The sequence below is a fragment of the Tarenaya hassleriana genome, unplaced genomic scaffold (assembly GCF_000463585.1).
Source record: "Tarenaya hassleriana unplaced genomic scaffold, ASM46358v1 Cleome11, whole genome shotgun sequence".
NCBI classification, from domain to species: domain Eukaryota; kingdom Viridiplantae; phylum Streptophyta; class Magnoliopsida; order Brassicales; family Cleomaceae; genus Tarenaya; species Tarenaya hassleriana.
Window position 1 is genome coordinate 808,410 of NW_010961290.1, and position 17,667 is coordinate 826,076.

General features: G+C 38.5%; 3 protein-coding genes across 5 annotated transcripts; 1 reads left to right on the top strand and 2 right to left on the bottom strand.

The window, feature by feature from the left end:
• Positions 1 to 4,831: 4,831 nt before the first annotated feature.
• On the bottom strand, positions 4,832 to 5,507 carry LOC104805239 (protein IDA-LIKE 1). Its single transcript, XM_010529732.2, has one exon. The coding sequence runs from the start codon at positions 5,379 to 5,381 to the stop codon at positions 5,145 to 5,147; it is 237 nt and encodes a 78-aa protein (XP_010528034.1). The 5' UTR covers positions 5,382 to 5,507; the 3' UTR covers positions 4,832 to 5,144.
• A 1,606-nt stretch (positions 5,508 to 7,113) lies between these two features.
• Positions 7,114 to 10,543, bottom strand: LOC104805240 (glutamyl-tRNA(Gln) amidotransferase subunit A, chloroplastic/mitochondrial). The gene is made up of 10 exons (XM_010529733.1): positions 9,919 to 10,543; positions 9,311 to 9,622; positions 9,023 to 9,202; positions 8,835 to 8,929; positions 8,482 to 8,557; positions 8,253 to 8,330; positions 7,961 to 8,054; positions 7,789 to 7,838; positions 7,540 to 7,653; positions 7,114 to 7,404 (listed from the first exon to the last, which is right to left on the bottom strand). The coding sequence occupies exons 1-10, from the start codon at positions 10,429 to 10,431 to the stop codon at positions 7,327 to 7,329; spliced, it is 1,590 nt and encodes a 529-aa protein (XP_010528035.1). The 5' UTR covers positions 10,432 to 10,543; the 3' UTR covers positions 7,114 to 7,326.
• A 901-nt stretch (positions 10,544 to 11,444) lies between these two features.
• LOC104805241 (protein CHUP1, chloroplastic-like) lies at positions 11,445 to 17,408 on the top strand. Of its 3 annotated transcripts, XM_010529735.2 has the most exons (11): positions 11,445 to 11,627; positions 12,222 to 12,283; positions 13,273 to 13,563; positions 13,699 to 13,760; positions 13,860 to 14,603; positions 14,731 to 16,059; positions 16,164 to 16,295; positions 16,393 to 16,574; positions 16,666 to 16,777; positions 16,857 to 17,000; positions 17,125 to 17,408. In XM_010529735.2, the coding sequence occupies exons 3-11, from the start codon at positions 13,473 to 13,475 to the stop codon at positions 17,245 to 17,247; spliced, it is 2,919 nt and encodes a 972-aa protein (XP_010528037.1). In that variant the 5' UTR covers positions 11,445 to 11,627; positions 12,222 to 12,283; positions 13,273 to 13,472; the 3' UTR covers positions 17,248 to 17,408. The 3 variants fall into 3 exon arrangements, with proteins under 3 accessions (XP_010528037.1, XP_010528038.1, XP_010528039.1); XM_010529736.2 differs by lacking the exons at positions 11,445 to 11,627; positions 12,222 to 12,283 and adding an exon at positions 12,596 to 12,920; XM_010529737.1 differs by lacking the exons at positions 11,445 to 11,627; positions 12,222 to 12,283 and adding an exon at positions 12,988 to 13,002.
• The last annotated feature ends 259 nt before the right edge of the window (positions 17,409 to 17,667 follow it).

The following is a 17,667-nucleotide window of genomic DNA, read 5'->3' on the forward strand; positions in this document are numbered from 1 at the left end:
TATATATATATATATATATATATATATATAATATTTATAATGACTCTTAGGTAGAATAGTTTTTTTTTTAAAACGGAGGATTCCTACACCAAACTTAACCATTCGCCCACAATCTGTTGGGTCCTTAGTTAGAATAGTTATGAGATGTTAACAAAAAAAAAATAGTTATTAGAGTCTTATAGGGTGGTGTGGGTATATGTATATACTTAATTTTCTATTAAATATAGTTGGCGAAACCCCCCACATTGATGATTGTATATATTAACTTTTTCGCTTTGGAATTAATTCTTCTTACGACCAGTTAGTCTTATATGTACTGATACATTATAATCAATCTCTTATATATCAATTATTTCCAAAGATTTGTATAAAATTACCCATAAACATTGCATGTTAATATAACTTCCGGACAAAAAGGGATAACGTTATGCAAATTGGAGTAATGAGCATCTAGTGGGACCGAAGATGCTAAACACGATCTAGAATCACCATACACTTTTTTGTACGTGTTTGTGAGTGTATATATATATGTACGTACATATACGTTCGCTTATATGGTAGCTAGCGTTGATGGGGTCATATTATAAGTGGATGCTTCACTTTACTACAACAAAGACATATAATTTTGAGCATTGAGACATTTTATATCGTCGTACCATATATATTTTTGGTTCCCGAAATGTTTGTTAGTGATCAGTCCCCATAGCGAAAAACGACGACGGACCAAAGCAGATTTCTTCATGATGAATGTAAAGATCTGATTTCACACGCGATTTCCACTATCCATATACCAACAATTCTTTTGTGTGTGTTTTTTCGATTCAGTTTTTGGAGTACACACAAAAAAAATCCCAACCCTAATGATTGCTGCGGAGACGCATACCACATTTGCTCTGTTATGTTTCCGTAAAATTAACCATATAATAACATATAGGATATCTATAACTTGCAACACCCACATTTTAAACGTTGTGTTCGTCGGTTTAACGATATATTCCGACCCACGACTTTAAATTTTTGTCTTGTAGGAACCCATTGCCAATCCCTTACCGATCCATCCATACGACTGATAACACATAAATTTATAATATGATCACATGATAATCGCTTACATATATATATATATTCATTTTTTTTTGTATTTACTTGTCTATTAATGGTTGTGGGGGTGGGATATGAAAGTGGAGATGGAGTCGTTACGGCTATCATGTCGAGGAGGATACTTGGTAGCAGAGAAATGGTATATGCTTTAGGCAACATTGAGAATCCAAATCCTTCCACTGACCAAAAGTTGGCAACTAATCTCAAAAGAAGCTTGATTCCATTGTTGGGTATTTTTTTTTCCCCTTAACAAATAAAGAAGCATAAATACCTTGATTGTTTTAATATTTTATTTTCGACGTCATATGAATATATGAGTTTATAATTTCCACATATTTATTTCACTAGTAGTTTTGAATGTAATACGATATTATTTTTGTTCTTTTTGCGCATACATGGTATGTTTTTTTTTCTTCTTTAATGTTTTCATGGAACTCCAAGTTCAATTCATTGTGAACCAAATCAATCATTTTAGTTAGAAACTTTGAAACAAAAGTGATTATAATTTTTCTTCTGGGAAATAAATACGAAGAAAAAACGAGAAGATTAATTATATATCCACATTAGCCCGATTTGTGTTTGTATATATTTGATATTTAACGGGTTTTATCTTTTTTGGGGAGTATTTTAATTGAGATGAAATTATAGAAACCGATCAAACCGACAATAAAAATATCATGGTTTTGACATGATAAACAAATTTAAGATTTGGGCCTTAAAAAGCCCAATTGGATTGAGATTTCGGTCCTTATAAGCCATCCGGAAAAATGGGCCTAAAAACGCCCAATTTGATTGAGATGAGTAAAACCAATTCCCTGTAGGAAAGTAAAATACCATAAATATTTGAAACATTAATATCATATTTAATTAATCTGACATGGGTAGTTTGGTGACATTATAGATCCTATGTCAATTATAATCTAATTAAATATCCATTGATAAATATATCATTTATAATAAAGAGTTTAATATTATTTTTTTGTCAGAAAAAAATACCCTTAATTAGTCCATCCATATTTTCTATCCCCTTAAAGATGAAATAAGATGGCATACAAAATTCTAACTTAGGGATCAATACAAGGCGTGTAGGGTTCAGTGGGAGAAGACACAACAGAGAGACTTAAGAGTTTGTTGGCTCGATGATGTCGCCTTACTCGTCCCATCGTTTATCTGACATCTTAACGATCATTTGTCCTAATCTAAGCCCTCTCTTCACTTAGATTCTTTTAATGTTGGGTTAATGAATCTCTTAAGTATTCAATGGTCCGTATTGAACTTCTTGGAATGATGTGATTAGAGAAATAAATGAATAAAAAAGATGCAGGGCCGATACCAAACACTATGATGGTGCCTTGAAGGTCATTTCGTGCCCATGAAGTGACTACCCTCTAGGCCTCTACCTAACGTATGAATATATATATATCTATACACATCTTCTAACGTATGTGGTAGAGTGTGTGTGTATATATACACACGTGTGTGTATACATACACCTATTAATTTGACAATATATATAACTTCACTAACCTATTTTACTAATATTTTATCTGGAATTGTGCAGTGTGGTTCATATTCCCAAGGAGCCTACTTCTACATCTGTACACAAGTTAGGTGGAGGCTGATCGCCTTCTTAATCCCCTCTCGTCCTAGGTCTTTATTTTTCTATCTACTTTTGATTTGATCTATCATTTGGTTTTTACATAAAATGATTTCGATAAATTCATATTCCCGGACATATTATATATATATATATATATATATATATATTATGAAATACTAATATAAAAGCGAGTGATATTGAGGAAGAAAGATTCGATAATCTTGTATGATTACTATTATACAATAATATAGAAAGAATTCACATTGTTAGTTTTTATCTTAGTGTTAATATGAATCATAATTTGTTTGCGTTACAGCGACTAGATGTATTCTGAGTACTTTTTCATATATTAATATTTTTCTAAATACTTTTAGGGGTGACAGAGATTAAATAAAGAAAAACCTTATAGACATCAAATAATAAATTAAAATAAAATATTAATGGACCCGATATAAAGAACTACCCACAATCTTTCTTCCCGACAAAAATATTTCATTCCATAACCCAAAAAGAGACCAACACACGAAGATGATCTTAGCCAAATCTCCTCACGTCTCTTCCTTCCCTGGAGAAAGATGATCCAAGATGAAGACGACAATGACGACATGGAAGTCGACAGCGACGACGACGAGGAAGAGATCCCGAACACTACGACAAGAACATCGGGTCTGGATACTCGGGTCGCGGGGACTCTGTTCGGAAACCGACGTGGTCACGTCCATTTCTCCGCACAAGACGGCCTGACCTGGTTACCCGCGGTTCTGATCGAGCCGTCGACACCGATGAGCATCTTTGTCCGAGACATGGCATCTGGGCTTGTCCGGATCGCGCTGGAGTGCGAGAAGAACATCATTTCGATCACGATCACGATGATGGCTGAGGAGGAGAGGTAGAAGTTATGGGTTTCAAAATGCTTATAGGAGAGCCCACGTGGAGGACGTATGGCAACGGGAAGAAATGTGGTTTGGCGGCGATGAGGGAATGTGGTGCGGCGGAGTGGAGGGTTCTGTCGGTGGTGGAGCTCATCACGATGGGTACCGGAGTTCTGCGGGCGGCGGCGGAGGTGGGGAATGGAGCGGTGGGGTCCGATATGGGTGAGCTCATGCACATGAGAGCCCGGTTCGAGCGAGTTAGGCTTTTCACATGGTGAGTCCTGATGGGTGCAAATGGACTCGGTGTGTTTTACCTTAGGGTTTATGAAACTGTATCATTATATCTGTTTGATTTTAGGCTTTTGAGCGGATGATTCTCATGGACTATTCAAGCGCGTGGTTCACCAAGTCTAGCAATTTTTAGGCCATAAATGGGCCGATTTATTTTGTTAACGGGCCCAAATTTATAGGCCCACCTTAAGATAGTATTTGGGCTGCATGTAATTTACACTCCATTTTCGTTTCAATTTTATTTTTTATCCGCATATTCCCGTTTTCTTCTAATTGTTTTTCATTTTTTGGTTACTTTCTATTTTTCCACTGTATAATACAGTTACAATCCCCACTTATTGCGATGGTTTTCTTTGTGCCCAAAATTTTATAACAAGTTGTAAATGAAAGTTATAGAAAATTAAACATTAAAAAAAACACACGTCTGTAGTAACTCACGCGAATAAATTATAAATATGAGCTATTAATGGTACGTATATACACAGGTAGATTCAAATGGAAACCGTTATCATATACTACAATAATGCCAAAAAATATTGGATATTATGATTTTTTTTTCTGTCATGTGTTAAAACTTGCAAGTTGGTGGTTATCTTGAATACGAGTCTAATTAATTTTGCTACAATTACGAGGTATTCGAGATTCGTTCCCGCTGACATTGCCGAAATAACCGTAGATTTCCTGTCCCTGTGATTAATTCTTTAATCATAATAACGTATAACAAATAGATAATTGTGTGGACTTTTTCGATGCGTCGAACGTGTGGGGTTGGAATTCCTTATAATATTAAAATCAAGATTTACACATACTCATAATTTTATTCACCCGATTTCAACTCATATTAAATATTTAAAGTTGAAAATTATTAGTCTTACGTGGAAGCCGAGAAAAATTAAATCCGAAGTTGAATCTTCCATTAACAAATGTAAGTATAGGTGCATCTTGAATCATGCAAAAAAAATAAATAAATACATGATTGTAAACGCAATTAATACAAATTATACTGCGTATGTATTCTTTACACAAGTGTATTGCTTCTGCGTAGATACACATGCGTACTTGCGTATTTGTGAAAGAATACTGCGTATATACCTCCTTTATGATATTAACCAGCAAAACAAAAGAAACCCTTCGAAGAACAGAAGGGAGAAAAAGTGAAAAGGCCGAGAAAGCCGTGTTTGAATAATAAAAAACATTTCCTTCGATAACAATTTCAAGAATATCCTAAGTATATATGTGACTAAAGAAACAAAGATTACATATGCGTCGTATATAAAATGTTAATGTTGTAGAGAATTGTGCCTCTTGGAAGGTCCCGAAGGAGGCACTCTAGCCTTTTTGGACATGAAGTGAAATTTCTGACCGTTGATTTCGAAACCCATCTCGTGTCTTGTTCTTCTTGATCCCATATCCGATGAAACCTTCATCGATCCAATCCTCGTGGCTCTGCAAGAACCAGGAACCAATACTAATATGACATAAACCGCTATAATTGCGGTTTTGGTTGTGAGATTCATTCTATGTTTTGAAGAAGACGAAGAAGAAATCGGTTTAGCTATTAGGGTTATTGAAAGGCAAGAAGCAATGAAAGAGAGACTTAAGGGTGATTTTTTTTGTCTTTGGATTTCTTTAGAAGAGTGAAGAACGGGCTAGAGGAATATATACGTATGCATATATAGACCAATACGTGTGTATTATATATATATATATATGTTGCGTATATGTCAACTTGTGTGTGTGTAAATGAATGGGTCAAACGAGGGAAAGTAATAGAAATGAGGAAGATGGAGAAGTGAAGCGCAAGGCAAGGGACTTTTAGAAATTATTGGATTTTGGGATGTCAACGCAAGGGAATAAGATAATCAAATAAATAAATAAATAAATACGAAAACTTTTATTTTATATTTTAAACTGCCACGGTATAGGACTTTACCTACGTGGGAGGATGTACGTATCTGCATGTACTTCCAAATATATATATATATATATATACACACACATATATATGAAACTATTGGTTTCAAAATGCAGGTTTTAATTTAGAATATTCGGAATTATATACACGAGGGGTTCTCCAATAATTATAAACGCGTTTAATTAACTAATTTTCTCTCTAGTTGGTCACGTCTTTTGTTTTTCTGTGGATGTATTTTGCAATATTTTTAAAACCTGCATCATATATATATAATATTCCGTATTTATACATAAACACACACATAGACACTACATTCATACTCACATGCAGTGTACACGTATGCACTTGAATAGTTGATGGTGATGTAATTAAGTTCAGGAGGAATTGAAAGTCAAAATTAATGCGAGAAAGTCCACAAGTACCTAAAGAAAAGAATCCTTTGCGTGTGAGTTTAGGTTGACATTTATACTATGGATGATTTATAATGCTTTTATTTATTTTACTAACTAAATTAAATTCAACCCGCGCCAATTGTTGGGTGGATATGAGATTTAGCTCTGATTCGTCAAAGAACAATTGTTGGGTATATATATATATAGTATAGTATAAGCTGTCCAGTAATTTGTGTTCATAACCGATTTATGGGTACCTATCGACAGCATAAAGGTTAGGTTATTTGCTAATTGCTACGTACATACGATACGTGCATGAGAACGTTTAGATGACACGTGGCAACGTTTCAGTGGATATATCGGGAGAAGAAAATGTCAAACATGGACGCGGGTGATTTTGAGCCGTTGGATTGAAATCTCAGGGTTGAGACCGACATTCGGGACACGAGAACGTGGGCTACTTGGAATATTGGTATTTTTTTAAAATATGGTTTCATCTGAAATATAAAATTAAACATAATTAAAGTGGTTTTTACTTACACTCTAACTCCTGATTGTGTCACTTTAATTATATTTTAAGCACCCCTTAATTTATGAAGCTACGTGGTCGTACAAGTGTGGTAGACATTTCTAATGTAATTTTGGAAGTTTTAGTATTTTGTCACATTTAATAGATACAAATCGAGAATACTGAAGATACAGCCTGATTTTTTTATTAAATTATTCAATGACGAATAATATTATCTCAACGGAAATATTTTAGTTTGAGAAAGAAATTGATAGAAACAGAGAATGTGAAAATGTTTCCTCTTATATTATATTGAAGATCTGGAAGTGTTTAAATACAACGGCAAATACAAAAAAAAAAAACTACAAAAATACACCGGTTTAAAATAAATCAATCAACTACAACCAAGTAGCCACAAACCGGATATTCACTAATTAGTAATAACCATCAATTGCAATATTCTTTTTATTGATCAAATTATTACACGTCGACCATTTTAACATATATATATGTATATATATATATATATATATATTTAGTTGAATGTGAATGTATTCTAAAAAGAATGAGTTTGTATACGATCCGGTCATATGACCAAGCTGATTTGTCTTGTCCGGAGAGGAGGGTATATGCTCAGGCAACATCGGCTAACAGTGGAGTGGAGGAACAAAGCTGGAACCTTTAAGTGTCTGCTCAAATATATGGGCCACTTTGAGCAGTTTTGCCTGTCCACGCCGAAGCACAATGAACATCAACAGACAGCAAAGACTGAATCTTTCCTACAATGTCTCGACAAATTCTTGATCTTTCCTATGAGATTCACTTTGCTTCTTACAAGAAACTGAATTTGGTTTGATTACCTCATCGAAGGCTGAACCGATCATTTGAAGGCCAACAGGAAGACCTGAAGGTCCTCCCTCTACTAATCCACAGGGTAGAACTATTGCAGGAACCCCCGCCAAGTTTACATTGACCTGCGTTGTTTACAATATCATTAGAAACCCGAAAAAGTTCATATCCAAGAATTGCCAATTCAGCTAGTAGTTGTCTATCATTATGAATGTGTGATGGATTATAGTCGAGGCGTGATGGAGGATCGAAGAGCTTACCGTCATAATGTCTCCAGCGTACATTTCTAATGGATCATCTCTCTTTTCACCTATAGAAGTTTTTATCAGCAGAAGGGTCTTTGATTCTTTTGGTGTATTATCAGATGGGCAAATTTTTACTTTTTTTTAAGCAAATACACAACAAAAATGGAGTTATTTAAAGGCGGGTTACCGATCTTGAATGCTGCAGAAGGAGCTGCTGGAGAGATAAGGATGTCGTTATGATCTAGCGCTGCCTTGAAGTCTTTCTGGATCAATGTCCTCACCTACAAATGATCGTCACCTCAACTGTAAATTTCTGTCTAAAGTTATCACTAAATGGACCGAAACATCGAGGCATTACATGTTTAGAGCATGACACGAAAACAACCACAAACATCGACTGCTTGAAGATCAACTAAACCATATGACATTTTACCCGTAACCCATCCTAGCTAAACTGAAGGTGAAGGACTGAGTGTAACCTTTTGAGCTCGCTTGTAGTAGGCATCATAGTAACCCTCCGACAGGGCATATGTTCCCATTAAAAGTCTCATTTTCACCTGAGAAAAGAAGCCACTCTCTATTTAGAAATGGATAACAACCGCAATTCTTCCTTCAGACAATGAGAGCTCTACAAGAACAAACATGTTTTTCCACACTCAAACTGAAAAATTCAATGAATTTGCTTATACAGCCTTAGCATTCTCATACCTCCCAGCCAAATCCTTTACCCCGGGAATCTTCATACACTTTGTTTAGCTCATCAGCAGTAGCTTGATTCCCATATCTGCACACCAACACAACAATCAATCGTTTCAGTGTGTGTATTCCATTGATAATTGTTTGAAGATGATCCTTTAAATCCATATGAACCTTTAAGATGTTTGAGGGAAGGAACAAAGACTGGAAAAACACATGATGAGACAAATAACAGATATTGATATTAAGTCATATATACGACAGAAAGCACATCAGTTCTTTAAAGATGTCTTAGTAGCTAATCAAACAACAATAAACCATGCACCTGATGCATATCAATTCTACAACTCATTCCCCGATCTTACCTGAGGCCATCATAACGTGCTATGTTGGAGGAGGATTCCGATGAGGCAATCACATAATAGGCTGGCCATCCAAGAGAAAATGCGGGCATTGACACCTGAAATTTAGTCCATAATCTCAGTAACATCATCAATACATGTAGACTTAATAAGTGCATTAAAGTACAGTACAGAAGAACTTTAAGCAGAACCTCTGTCAAATCACAACCCAAGGCTTCTAAGTATGATGCAGCTTCCTGAGTTACAGATTTCACTCCGGGATCAACACCAACTTCAAGAGTCTCGCGAATCAGACCAACTTTCACTCCCTTCAGTGGTTTAGATTCAAAAGAGTCTAAAGAAGGAAACAGAGACGGAAAATCAGGCACCTCCTGACAAAAGCACAGATGTAATGCATATGAACCATGCACAAGCTCACAAATAGCAGAGGTAACAAGAAAAAAAAAGGTAAAAATGTAGAAGACCACAAGAAAAATTACCTGTTTGCTACTAGTAGGGTCGAATCTATCATGACCAGAGATGGCATGAAGAAGAATTCCAGCATCAGCAACAGTAGAACCAAGGCACCCAATTACATCCAGAGAAGAGGCATGAGCCATAAGACCAAATCTTGAGACACGCCCATATGTTGGCTTAAGACCAACAACGCCACAGAACGATGCTGGCTGCCTCACACTACCACCAGTGTCACTTCCAAGAGCCACCATACATTGCCTGGCTGCAACAGCTGCCGCTGAGCCCCCCGAAGACCCTCCTGGTACACGGGTTACATCCCACGGGTTCCTAGTCACCTATCCAAATCCACAACTTTATCGTCTAAGTATTGAACACCTCATCTAAAGAAGAAAACTAATGAAAGCGTCTAGAGCTTCATGTTCTATATTATATGAACGATCTAATCCACAAGAGCAATCATTTGTAAGCCTTTGATTGTCTTTCTCTCCGTGTAAGAGGCAACAAATCACTAACTTCAGCAGCAACTAGGAGATAAGATCACAACTTCACCAACAACTCTATAGTTCCTTCACCAATTCTCGGCCTTTAAAAGATAATTATACACCGAAACATAAATATATCCGAAATGAACCTGGAAAGCAGAAGTTTCAGTTGTGCCACCCATTCCGAATTCGTCTAAATTGGTTTTTCCAACCACAATCCCTCCAAGCTCTTTGAACTTCCTGACCGCCGTCGCATCGAACGGTGGGTGATAGTGCTCGAGGATGCGAGAGGCCGCAGTAGAAGGCATACCCGTCGTGCAGATATTATCCTTGACGCCGACAAGAACTCCTGCGAGAGGACCCACATCCTCACCTTTGGAAATTCGCTTGTCGATCTCGTCTGCCTCCTTCAGGACATTCTCCGACACGTGGAGGAAGGACTTGAGGTGCGGTTCGGTGAGACGGAGGCGGGAAAGGTAAGACTTCGCAAGTTCGACGGCGGTAACCTCTCCGGTGAGGAGGGAACGGCGGGTACTGAGGATCTGAGACTCCGGCAGAGATGAAGCAGCGGGGGCGGCAGCGACGGAGACAATGGGTCTGGAGTGGATGAGGCGGAGACGGAGGAGGGAGAAGTTGCGTGGCGGCTGCAATGTGGAAACCATTTCTCGTACACGATCGGGTAGAATCAAATCTTCAAGCCCTCGAAACTTCTCCGGCGAAGCTTGACGCCGGAGCGATGTATCGCCGGCAAACAAATAATCGGCGGCGAGTGATTTCGAACGAGAGGGCGAAGCGGGAGAGATTTATAAAGCGTCGTTTCAATGGGCCAAACCCAATTTACTTTATTTCTGGATATCATCGTTTCCATAAACAAAATCAAAATGGGCCAATATTAATGAGCTTCGGCTACGGTCCAACCCAATTAAATATTTTAATCGGGCTTTGAATTTTTTATGTAGTCAAATTATTTTCATTTAACGCGTGTCTTGTTCACCCAGAACTCGAGTGAAAGTTCCGATCTTTTCCAAACCCTAGACGATCTGTTTTTAACACGACCCCGATATAAAGTTCTGATCTTTCTGAAACACCCGGATCAAGAGCTGAGATTTGTGTTTAATTTTCGAAGTGGGTATGTGACTGATAATGGAAATGCAGATCATGAGTGGAGAATGAAGCAAAGGACAAGCCAAGCCAGAGCCGAGGATCTTGAGGGGGGTTGTTGGGACAAAGTTGGAAATGGGACAACCCTGCTTGAATCACCGACCCAATCTCAAGATCAACAAACACAACAAACTCGTAATTTGTCTGTTGAGAGTGGATTCTTGTAGGAAACTCGGCTTGTGCCTGTCTTAAGTGTTTTCTTTTGAACTTCCAGAATGTTCTTCAGGGTTTGCACAAAGACAGATGCTTGTGTTGTTATATCAATGGTTTATCTAATCAAGCTCCAAGTTTTCATTTAAGAGGCAACGGTCACTTTTTTTCCGGTTTGAATACAGAATCATTCAAAGGTTAAAAAAGTAAGAATATTTTCTCCGAATCTCATCATTAGTTGGTACCTAAACTATTCTCCGTCTGTTTCAAAATCAATTTTGGGATTTCAAATTTGAAAAAAGAACCCATCATTCCCCACGAATATAATGTAAAGTTAACAGCTTTCATGTGTTACGGTTACGAGCCAATTCGCAAAAGGGATTATTGCTAGAAAAATATTGGAAATTAGCTGAAGGTTCCCGCCGGTGTTCAGTGTAAAAGCTTAGGCTTTCTACGGCATCGCCACCCGCTACAGCGGCGACTGTGGCCGTCTTCAACGGAAAAGCCGAAACCCAGCAATACAGAAGAAATTAGAAAGCTGGAAAAGGTACGAACTTTGGCTAATTTGAAGGAAATATGTTCGAATTTGACCATGGTTCTTGGTTTTCTCGATTTTTTGTTTTTCCTCGAAAAGGGTTTGTCCAAGATTGAATCTTTGTTATGATATGGGCTTATACATTGATTGACACTGCAAATTGCCAAAAACTACGAAACCCCGAGTTCCGATGGTTCGTATTTGGGTTATGTTTCTATTCAAAAGAGAAGTATTCCTTAATTTTGGTCACGGAATTGATAATTGATAAACCCATTTCCCAGTCGAAGAATTCTTAGTTGTGTCTATGATTAAATTCTCGAATGAAGAGGAAATCTGCAGAGAGGCGTTTAGGGTAACAGTTTGGCAAGTGGAGCCAATTCATGACCTTGAGAAGGAATGCTTTATCAGATATTTTTTTCTTTCCTTTTTTTCTTTCCTTTGTCCTGCGTTCAAGTGTTATGAGAGAAAAATCCTCTGAGAGGCCAGACAGGTATTGGTATGTGATAGATGAACTCTTCTACCCATTCTGTCTGTTCTTCCTCACCAGCAATGTTTCCTTATCTATGTCTGAATCTTCTGTTAACCTCATGGAAATCTTTCTTTCAGGTCATCCAACTTCAGCAGTTTTGTAGATGGTGGTGATAATCAGAAAAAGGAACGGCCTTTATGTGAGTTTCCGCAAGTTAGCACGATATCCCGCCGTTTCATCAGCTGCTAATATCTCTTTAGACTTGTTTGAGTTAGGGGTTATTATTGGTTTTTGGGTATTGGTTAGGTTTACCAGTTTTCCCTTCTCTGTTCTCAATCACACAAAGCCTGTCCAAGATAAGGCTAAAAAGGAAACACATCAAAATCTGTGGATGAGGGTGAGGCTGATGGTGAGGGGTCCATCAAAGGTTTATTTCTTGGTTTCTTGCCATGCTGCTCCATTTACTCCTATTCATTAACTAAATTGACAGAGAATCTAATCTGAACCTTTTCTTTCTCGTTTTTCTGCTCATTACATGGCATTGAAACAAAACCCTTCATGTTGGTCCCCCAAAGCTTTTCCGCTACTTTGTTGTCTTATCTTGCATCACATTTTCTGCTACTCTAATCTAAACATTTTTAAATTAAATGACTGTATTGCTCATCCTTTGCTCAAGGCTTATGAATGATCCTATCCTACTTTCTCAGTTTTCAGTTTCACTGCTTGGTTTGGTAACACCTGACTGGAACATCCATTTCAAGATAAGAGAGAGAAAAAAAAAACCCTTAGATCATTGACCCTCTTGCAGAATCATATATATACATTTTTAGACCAAGGTACAAAAAGATTTATCATGAATTCTTGATTTATTCAGAGTTTTACAGCTACTAAGTTGTCATCAGGTTCGGACATTGCTTGGTAAGATTTTAGACGCCTTCTATCCATATATGTCTCTTTCCTCATCTGTCTTGAGCTAATGAGGCCACTATTTATTGGTGGTCTCTGTAGCTCTTGCGGTCATCATCGATGCTTAAATTTTTCTCTGTGTTAACTTCTGAGCATGGAATTTACTTTCCACTTTGAAAGGTCCATCTAGCTGATAAGATTGAATTATCTGGCAAAGTTTTTTCTTTTTCGATGAACGGAGGTAGTTCTTGAGTTTGTCAGTATCTGGGTTTTCTCTCACAGGCACAGGTGTGTTATCCAAGTTATAAGCTTCATGAATAGGATATTTCCTGGTTTTGTCTCTGAGAAGAAAGGAATGATGGGTTGAGTCATCGGTTATGGATGAGAGTAGAAACGGGCTGTTACTTGCTCTGGGATTATCGGCATCTCTCTATGGATGAGACGAAGAAGGGAATCTTTTCCTCTATCGAGATCTCTAATACATGATTCTCCGGTTACTTGTCGCTGCTTCAGTTGCAGCCTTCACAGTTAAGAAGCTCAATGGTAAATCCTCAAGACAGAGAAAACGTTCAGGTAGTTAACTTCTCGACATCTCATGTTTTTTTTTTCTTGTGAAAAAACCAATCTTTATCAGCGATTTTCCTTCATTTTACAAAACTGATTTTGTTCATCCATTCTGCATTTGCTTCTGAACATGATGCTTTAAAGGAAATGGCCAAGCTGGGGATACAGAGCTGGTCACTGATACCAACAATCTCAAGGATAGAAAGGTGAGTATACATATAAACATTCACGAAATGTTTCGTCTTTTTCTGCTTAAGAGTTTTAGTCTGCTTCCATAAGTTTGTTCACAAATTGGAGAATTTCAGGTGGAAGAGGAAGAAGAGGAAGAAGAAGAGGTTAAACTGATCAACAGTGTATTCAATCAGGCTCGTGGAAGTATATCGGATTTCCTAGATGATGAGATTGAAAACCTTTTATCCGGGGAGATTGATTATCCGTTGCCTAATGACGACTTGGATAAAGCAGAGAAAGAAAGGGTGTACGAGAACGAGATGGCGTATAATGAAAGTGAACTCGATAGATTGAGGAACTTAGTGAAGGAACTAGAAGAAAGAGAGGTAAAACTCGAAGGAGAACTGCTCGAGTATTATGGGCTCAAGGAGCAAGAATCCGACTTTGTAGAATTACAACGGCAGCTCAAGATCAAGACAGTTGAGATCGATATGCTAAATATCACGATAAATTCCCTGCAAGCTGAGAGGAAAAAGCTTCAAGAGGAAATATTGCAGAATGCTGTGGTGAGAAAGGAGCTGGATGTGGCGAGAAACAAGATCAAGGAATTACAGAGACAGATTCAGCTCGATTCTAACCAGACAAAAGGGCAGTTACTGTTGCTTAAGCAGCATGTTTCAAGTCTTCAGGTAAAAGAGGAAGAAGCCATGAAGAAAGATGCTGAAGTGGAGAGAAAGCTGAAGGCTGTGCAGGAAATGGAAGTTGAGCTCATGGAACTCAAAAGAAAAAACAGAGAGCTTCAACATGAAAAGAGAGAGCTGACTGTAAAACTCGATGCTGCAGAAACAAGAAATTCAGCCCTTTCCAACTTGACCGAGGTAAGACTCACGTTCCATTTTCGATATTTACGTTATATATTCTCTTGTTCTGAAGTTATATCCTTTCTTAAGCGAAACCTCTGTCTTTACTGACTCGGTTTATGCATTACTTGTGATGCTCTAACAGAGTGATAAGGTCGCCAAAGCAAGAGAAGAGATAAACAATCTGAGGCATGCAAATGAAGATTTGTTAAAGCAGGTGGAAGGGCTTCAGATGAATCGGTTCAGCGAAGTAGAGGAGTTGGTGTATCTCCGTTGGGTCAATGCGTGTCTAAGATACGAACTAAGGAACTACCAAACACCAGCTGGAAAAATCTCAGCTCGTGACCTCAGCAAGAACCTGAGTCCTAAATCACAAGAAAGAGCCAAACGGTTGATGTTAGAGTATGCGGGTTCAGAACGTGGGCAAGGAGATACTGATATGGAGAGCAACTTCTCTCACCCTTCGTCTCCAGGAAGTGAGGATTTCGACAATGCTTCCATCGATAGTTCCACAAGTAGGTTTAGCAGTTTGAGTAAAAAACCGGGTCTGATCCAGAAACTTAAGCGATGGGGCAAAAGCAAGGATGATTCAAGTGTTCAGTCTTCACCCTCGAGATCATTCTATGGTGAGTCACCGAGCAGAATGAGTATGAGCATACAAAGACAAAAGGGTCCTTTAGAATCTTTGATGCTCAGAAACACGGGCGACAGTGTAGCCATCACGACGTTCGGTAAAGCTGATCAAGAAATCACTGAAAACCCTAACCTCCCAGGAATCAGAACAGAACAAGAATCTCCAAGTGAATCTTTGAACAATGTAGCATCATCCTTTCAGTTGATGTCAAAGTCAGTTGATGGTGTTATGGATGAAAAGTATCCTGCATATAAAGACAGGCACAAGCTGGCTCTGGAAAGAGAGAAGCATATTAAGCAGAAAGCAGATCAAGCAAGAGCAGAACGGTTTGGGGGTAGTGCGAATTTGCCTCCAAGACTTGCTCTGATAAAGGAGAAAAAAGTTCCCTCGGCTTCAGGCACGACAACCGACCAATCTAACGACGGTAAAGCCAGTGAAAACGATCAAACCGTAACCAAAATGAAGCTTGTGGAGATTGAGAAGCGACCAACTAGAGTTCCTCGTCCACCTCCAAGACCATCTGGGGTAGCTGGGGATGGTAAAAGCACGAGTTTACCCTCAACACCGCCTCCTTTACCCGGTGGCCCGCCTCTTCCTCCACCTCCGCCACCTGGTGGGCCACCACCTCCACCACCGCCACCTGGAGCCATTGGGAGAGGAGCAGGCAGTGGGAACAAAGTTCACCGAGCTCCAGAGCTCGTTGAGTTTTATCAATCATTGATGAAACGTGAAGCGAAGAAAGATGGGTCCTCTCTCCCGGCTTTAGGAGGTAGTAATGCATCAGATGCTAGGAGCAACATGATTGGGGAGATCGAGAACCGATCAACATTCCTTTTAGCAGTAAGTCACAAAATTTTTTTCCAAGCTCAGACATGAACATATATGATATATATATATATACACACATACAATAGCTCACTGATGTAATGTGTAAAATGGTTAAGGTAAAAGCTGATGTGGAGACACAAGGCGACTTCGTTCAGTCGTTGGCAAGTGAAGTCCGAGCTGCTTCTTTCACCAACGTAGATGACCTCGTGGCATTCGTGAACTGGCTAGATGAAGAACTTTCCTTTCTGGTCATTCCTCTTGAATTGATTAATCAACTCGTGTTCTTCTTGTTCTTACAAAGATCTTCTCACAATCTATGAATTGTCAATGGATTTTCTTGAGTAGGTGGACGAAAGGGCAGTTCTTAAACACTTTGACTGGCCGGAAGGGAAAGCCGACGCACTACGAGAAGCGGCTTTTGAATATCAAGATCTCCTGAAACTGGAGAAGCAAGTGACTTCTTTTATCGATGATCCTAACCTTCCCTCCGAACCCGCCTTGAAGAAAATGTACAAGTTGCTGGAGAAGTACGTCTTATACCAGCAAAACCCGACAATCTCGTAACATATCTTTTCTCTTCATCCTCTAACCGTCTTGGTTTTTGCGTTTAATGAACAGAGTTGAACGAAGCGTATATGCGCTTTTACGCACGAGGGACATGGCTATTTCCCGATACAGAGAGTTTGGGATTCCAGCTGATTGGTTAATGGATTCAGGAGTTGTCGGAAAGGTATCGTTTTCTCGCAAGAATCTCTCGAGAATGCAGGAAAATGTGAATGTGAAATGATGTGTCTTTTGTTCTCAAACAGATCAAGCTTTCATCAGTTCAACTTGCGAGAAAATACATGAAACGAGTGGCCACTGAACTCGATTCAATGAGCGGGTCAGAGAAAGACCCTAACAGAGAGTTCTTGATTCTCCAAGGTGTTCGATTCGCTTTCAGGGTTCACCAGGTAAAAATCCCCCCGTCACAAATCTTCTTTTGTTCTTCTTCATCTAAATCGGGCAAGAGAAAAGGGACAAAGCATGTAATAATATGTAAATCTGAACAAGAAAACGTGTTTGGTTCTTTCCCAGTTTGCGGGAGGATTCGATGCAGAAAGCATGAAGGCGTTCGAAGAGCTGAGGAGCCGAGCTAAAACAGAAACAGGGGAAACAGGGGAAGGAAACAATAATGAACAAGAAGAAACTGTAAACTGAATTTTTTTTAGTGTCATGTCTCTTCTATAATCATGTCGTATTATATACTTAAAGATCTGAAAATGACAATAGTACAGTTAAAAACAGTAGAAGATTTGAGGAGATGAAGGACTTTTTGAAGATATGGAGGTGTATACTGTATAGTGTATACACATTACACATGCATGGAGAATTACATATAAAATATATTTTGTGCCATGACTATTATACCCCCACGGCCCACGAGGCCTGTGGCTGTGTTTGAAGCCTGTGACTGTGTAACGATTATATATTTTTGGGCCATAACGACTATACGTTGAATGTATATATATATATACACATATACATAGATTGAGGTTTCAATGGATTTCGGCTTATCACTCGTATGGTGTATATATAGTAAAAATTATTTCGTAATCACTCGTATAATGTGTATATAGT

Coding starts and splice junctions, on each gene's coding strand:
- LOC104805241 (XM_010529735.2), top strand. CDS start 13,473: ATGATTCTCCGGTTACTTGTCGCTGCTTCAGTTGCAGCCTTCACAGTT. Junction 13,564..13,698: donor AAGACAGAGAAAACGTTCAG/GTAGTTAACTTC, acceptor GATGCTTTAAAG/GAAATGGCCAAGCTGGGGAT. Junction 16,296..16,392: donor ATGAAGAACTTTCCTTTCTG/GTCATTCCTCTT, acceptor TTTCTTGAGTAG/GTGGACGAAAGGGCAGTTCT.
- LOC104805240 (XM_010529733.1), bottom strand. CDS start 10,431: ATGGTTTCCACATTGCAGCCGCCACGCAACTTCTCCCTCCTCCGTCTC. Junction 8,331..8,481: donor GTAAAGGATTTGGCTGGGAG/GTATGAGAATGC, acceptor TTCTTTTCTCAG/GTGAAAATGAGACTTTTAAT. Junction 7,405..7,539: donor TCGGTTCAGCCTTCGATGAG/GTAATCAAACCA, acceptor CGGCGTGGACAG/GCAAAACTGCTCAAAGTGGC.
- LOC104805239 (XM_010529732.2), bottom strand. CDS start 5,381: ATGAATCTCACAACCAAAACCGCAATTATAGCGGTTTATGTCATATTA.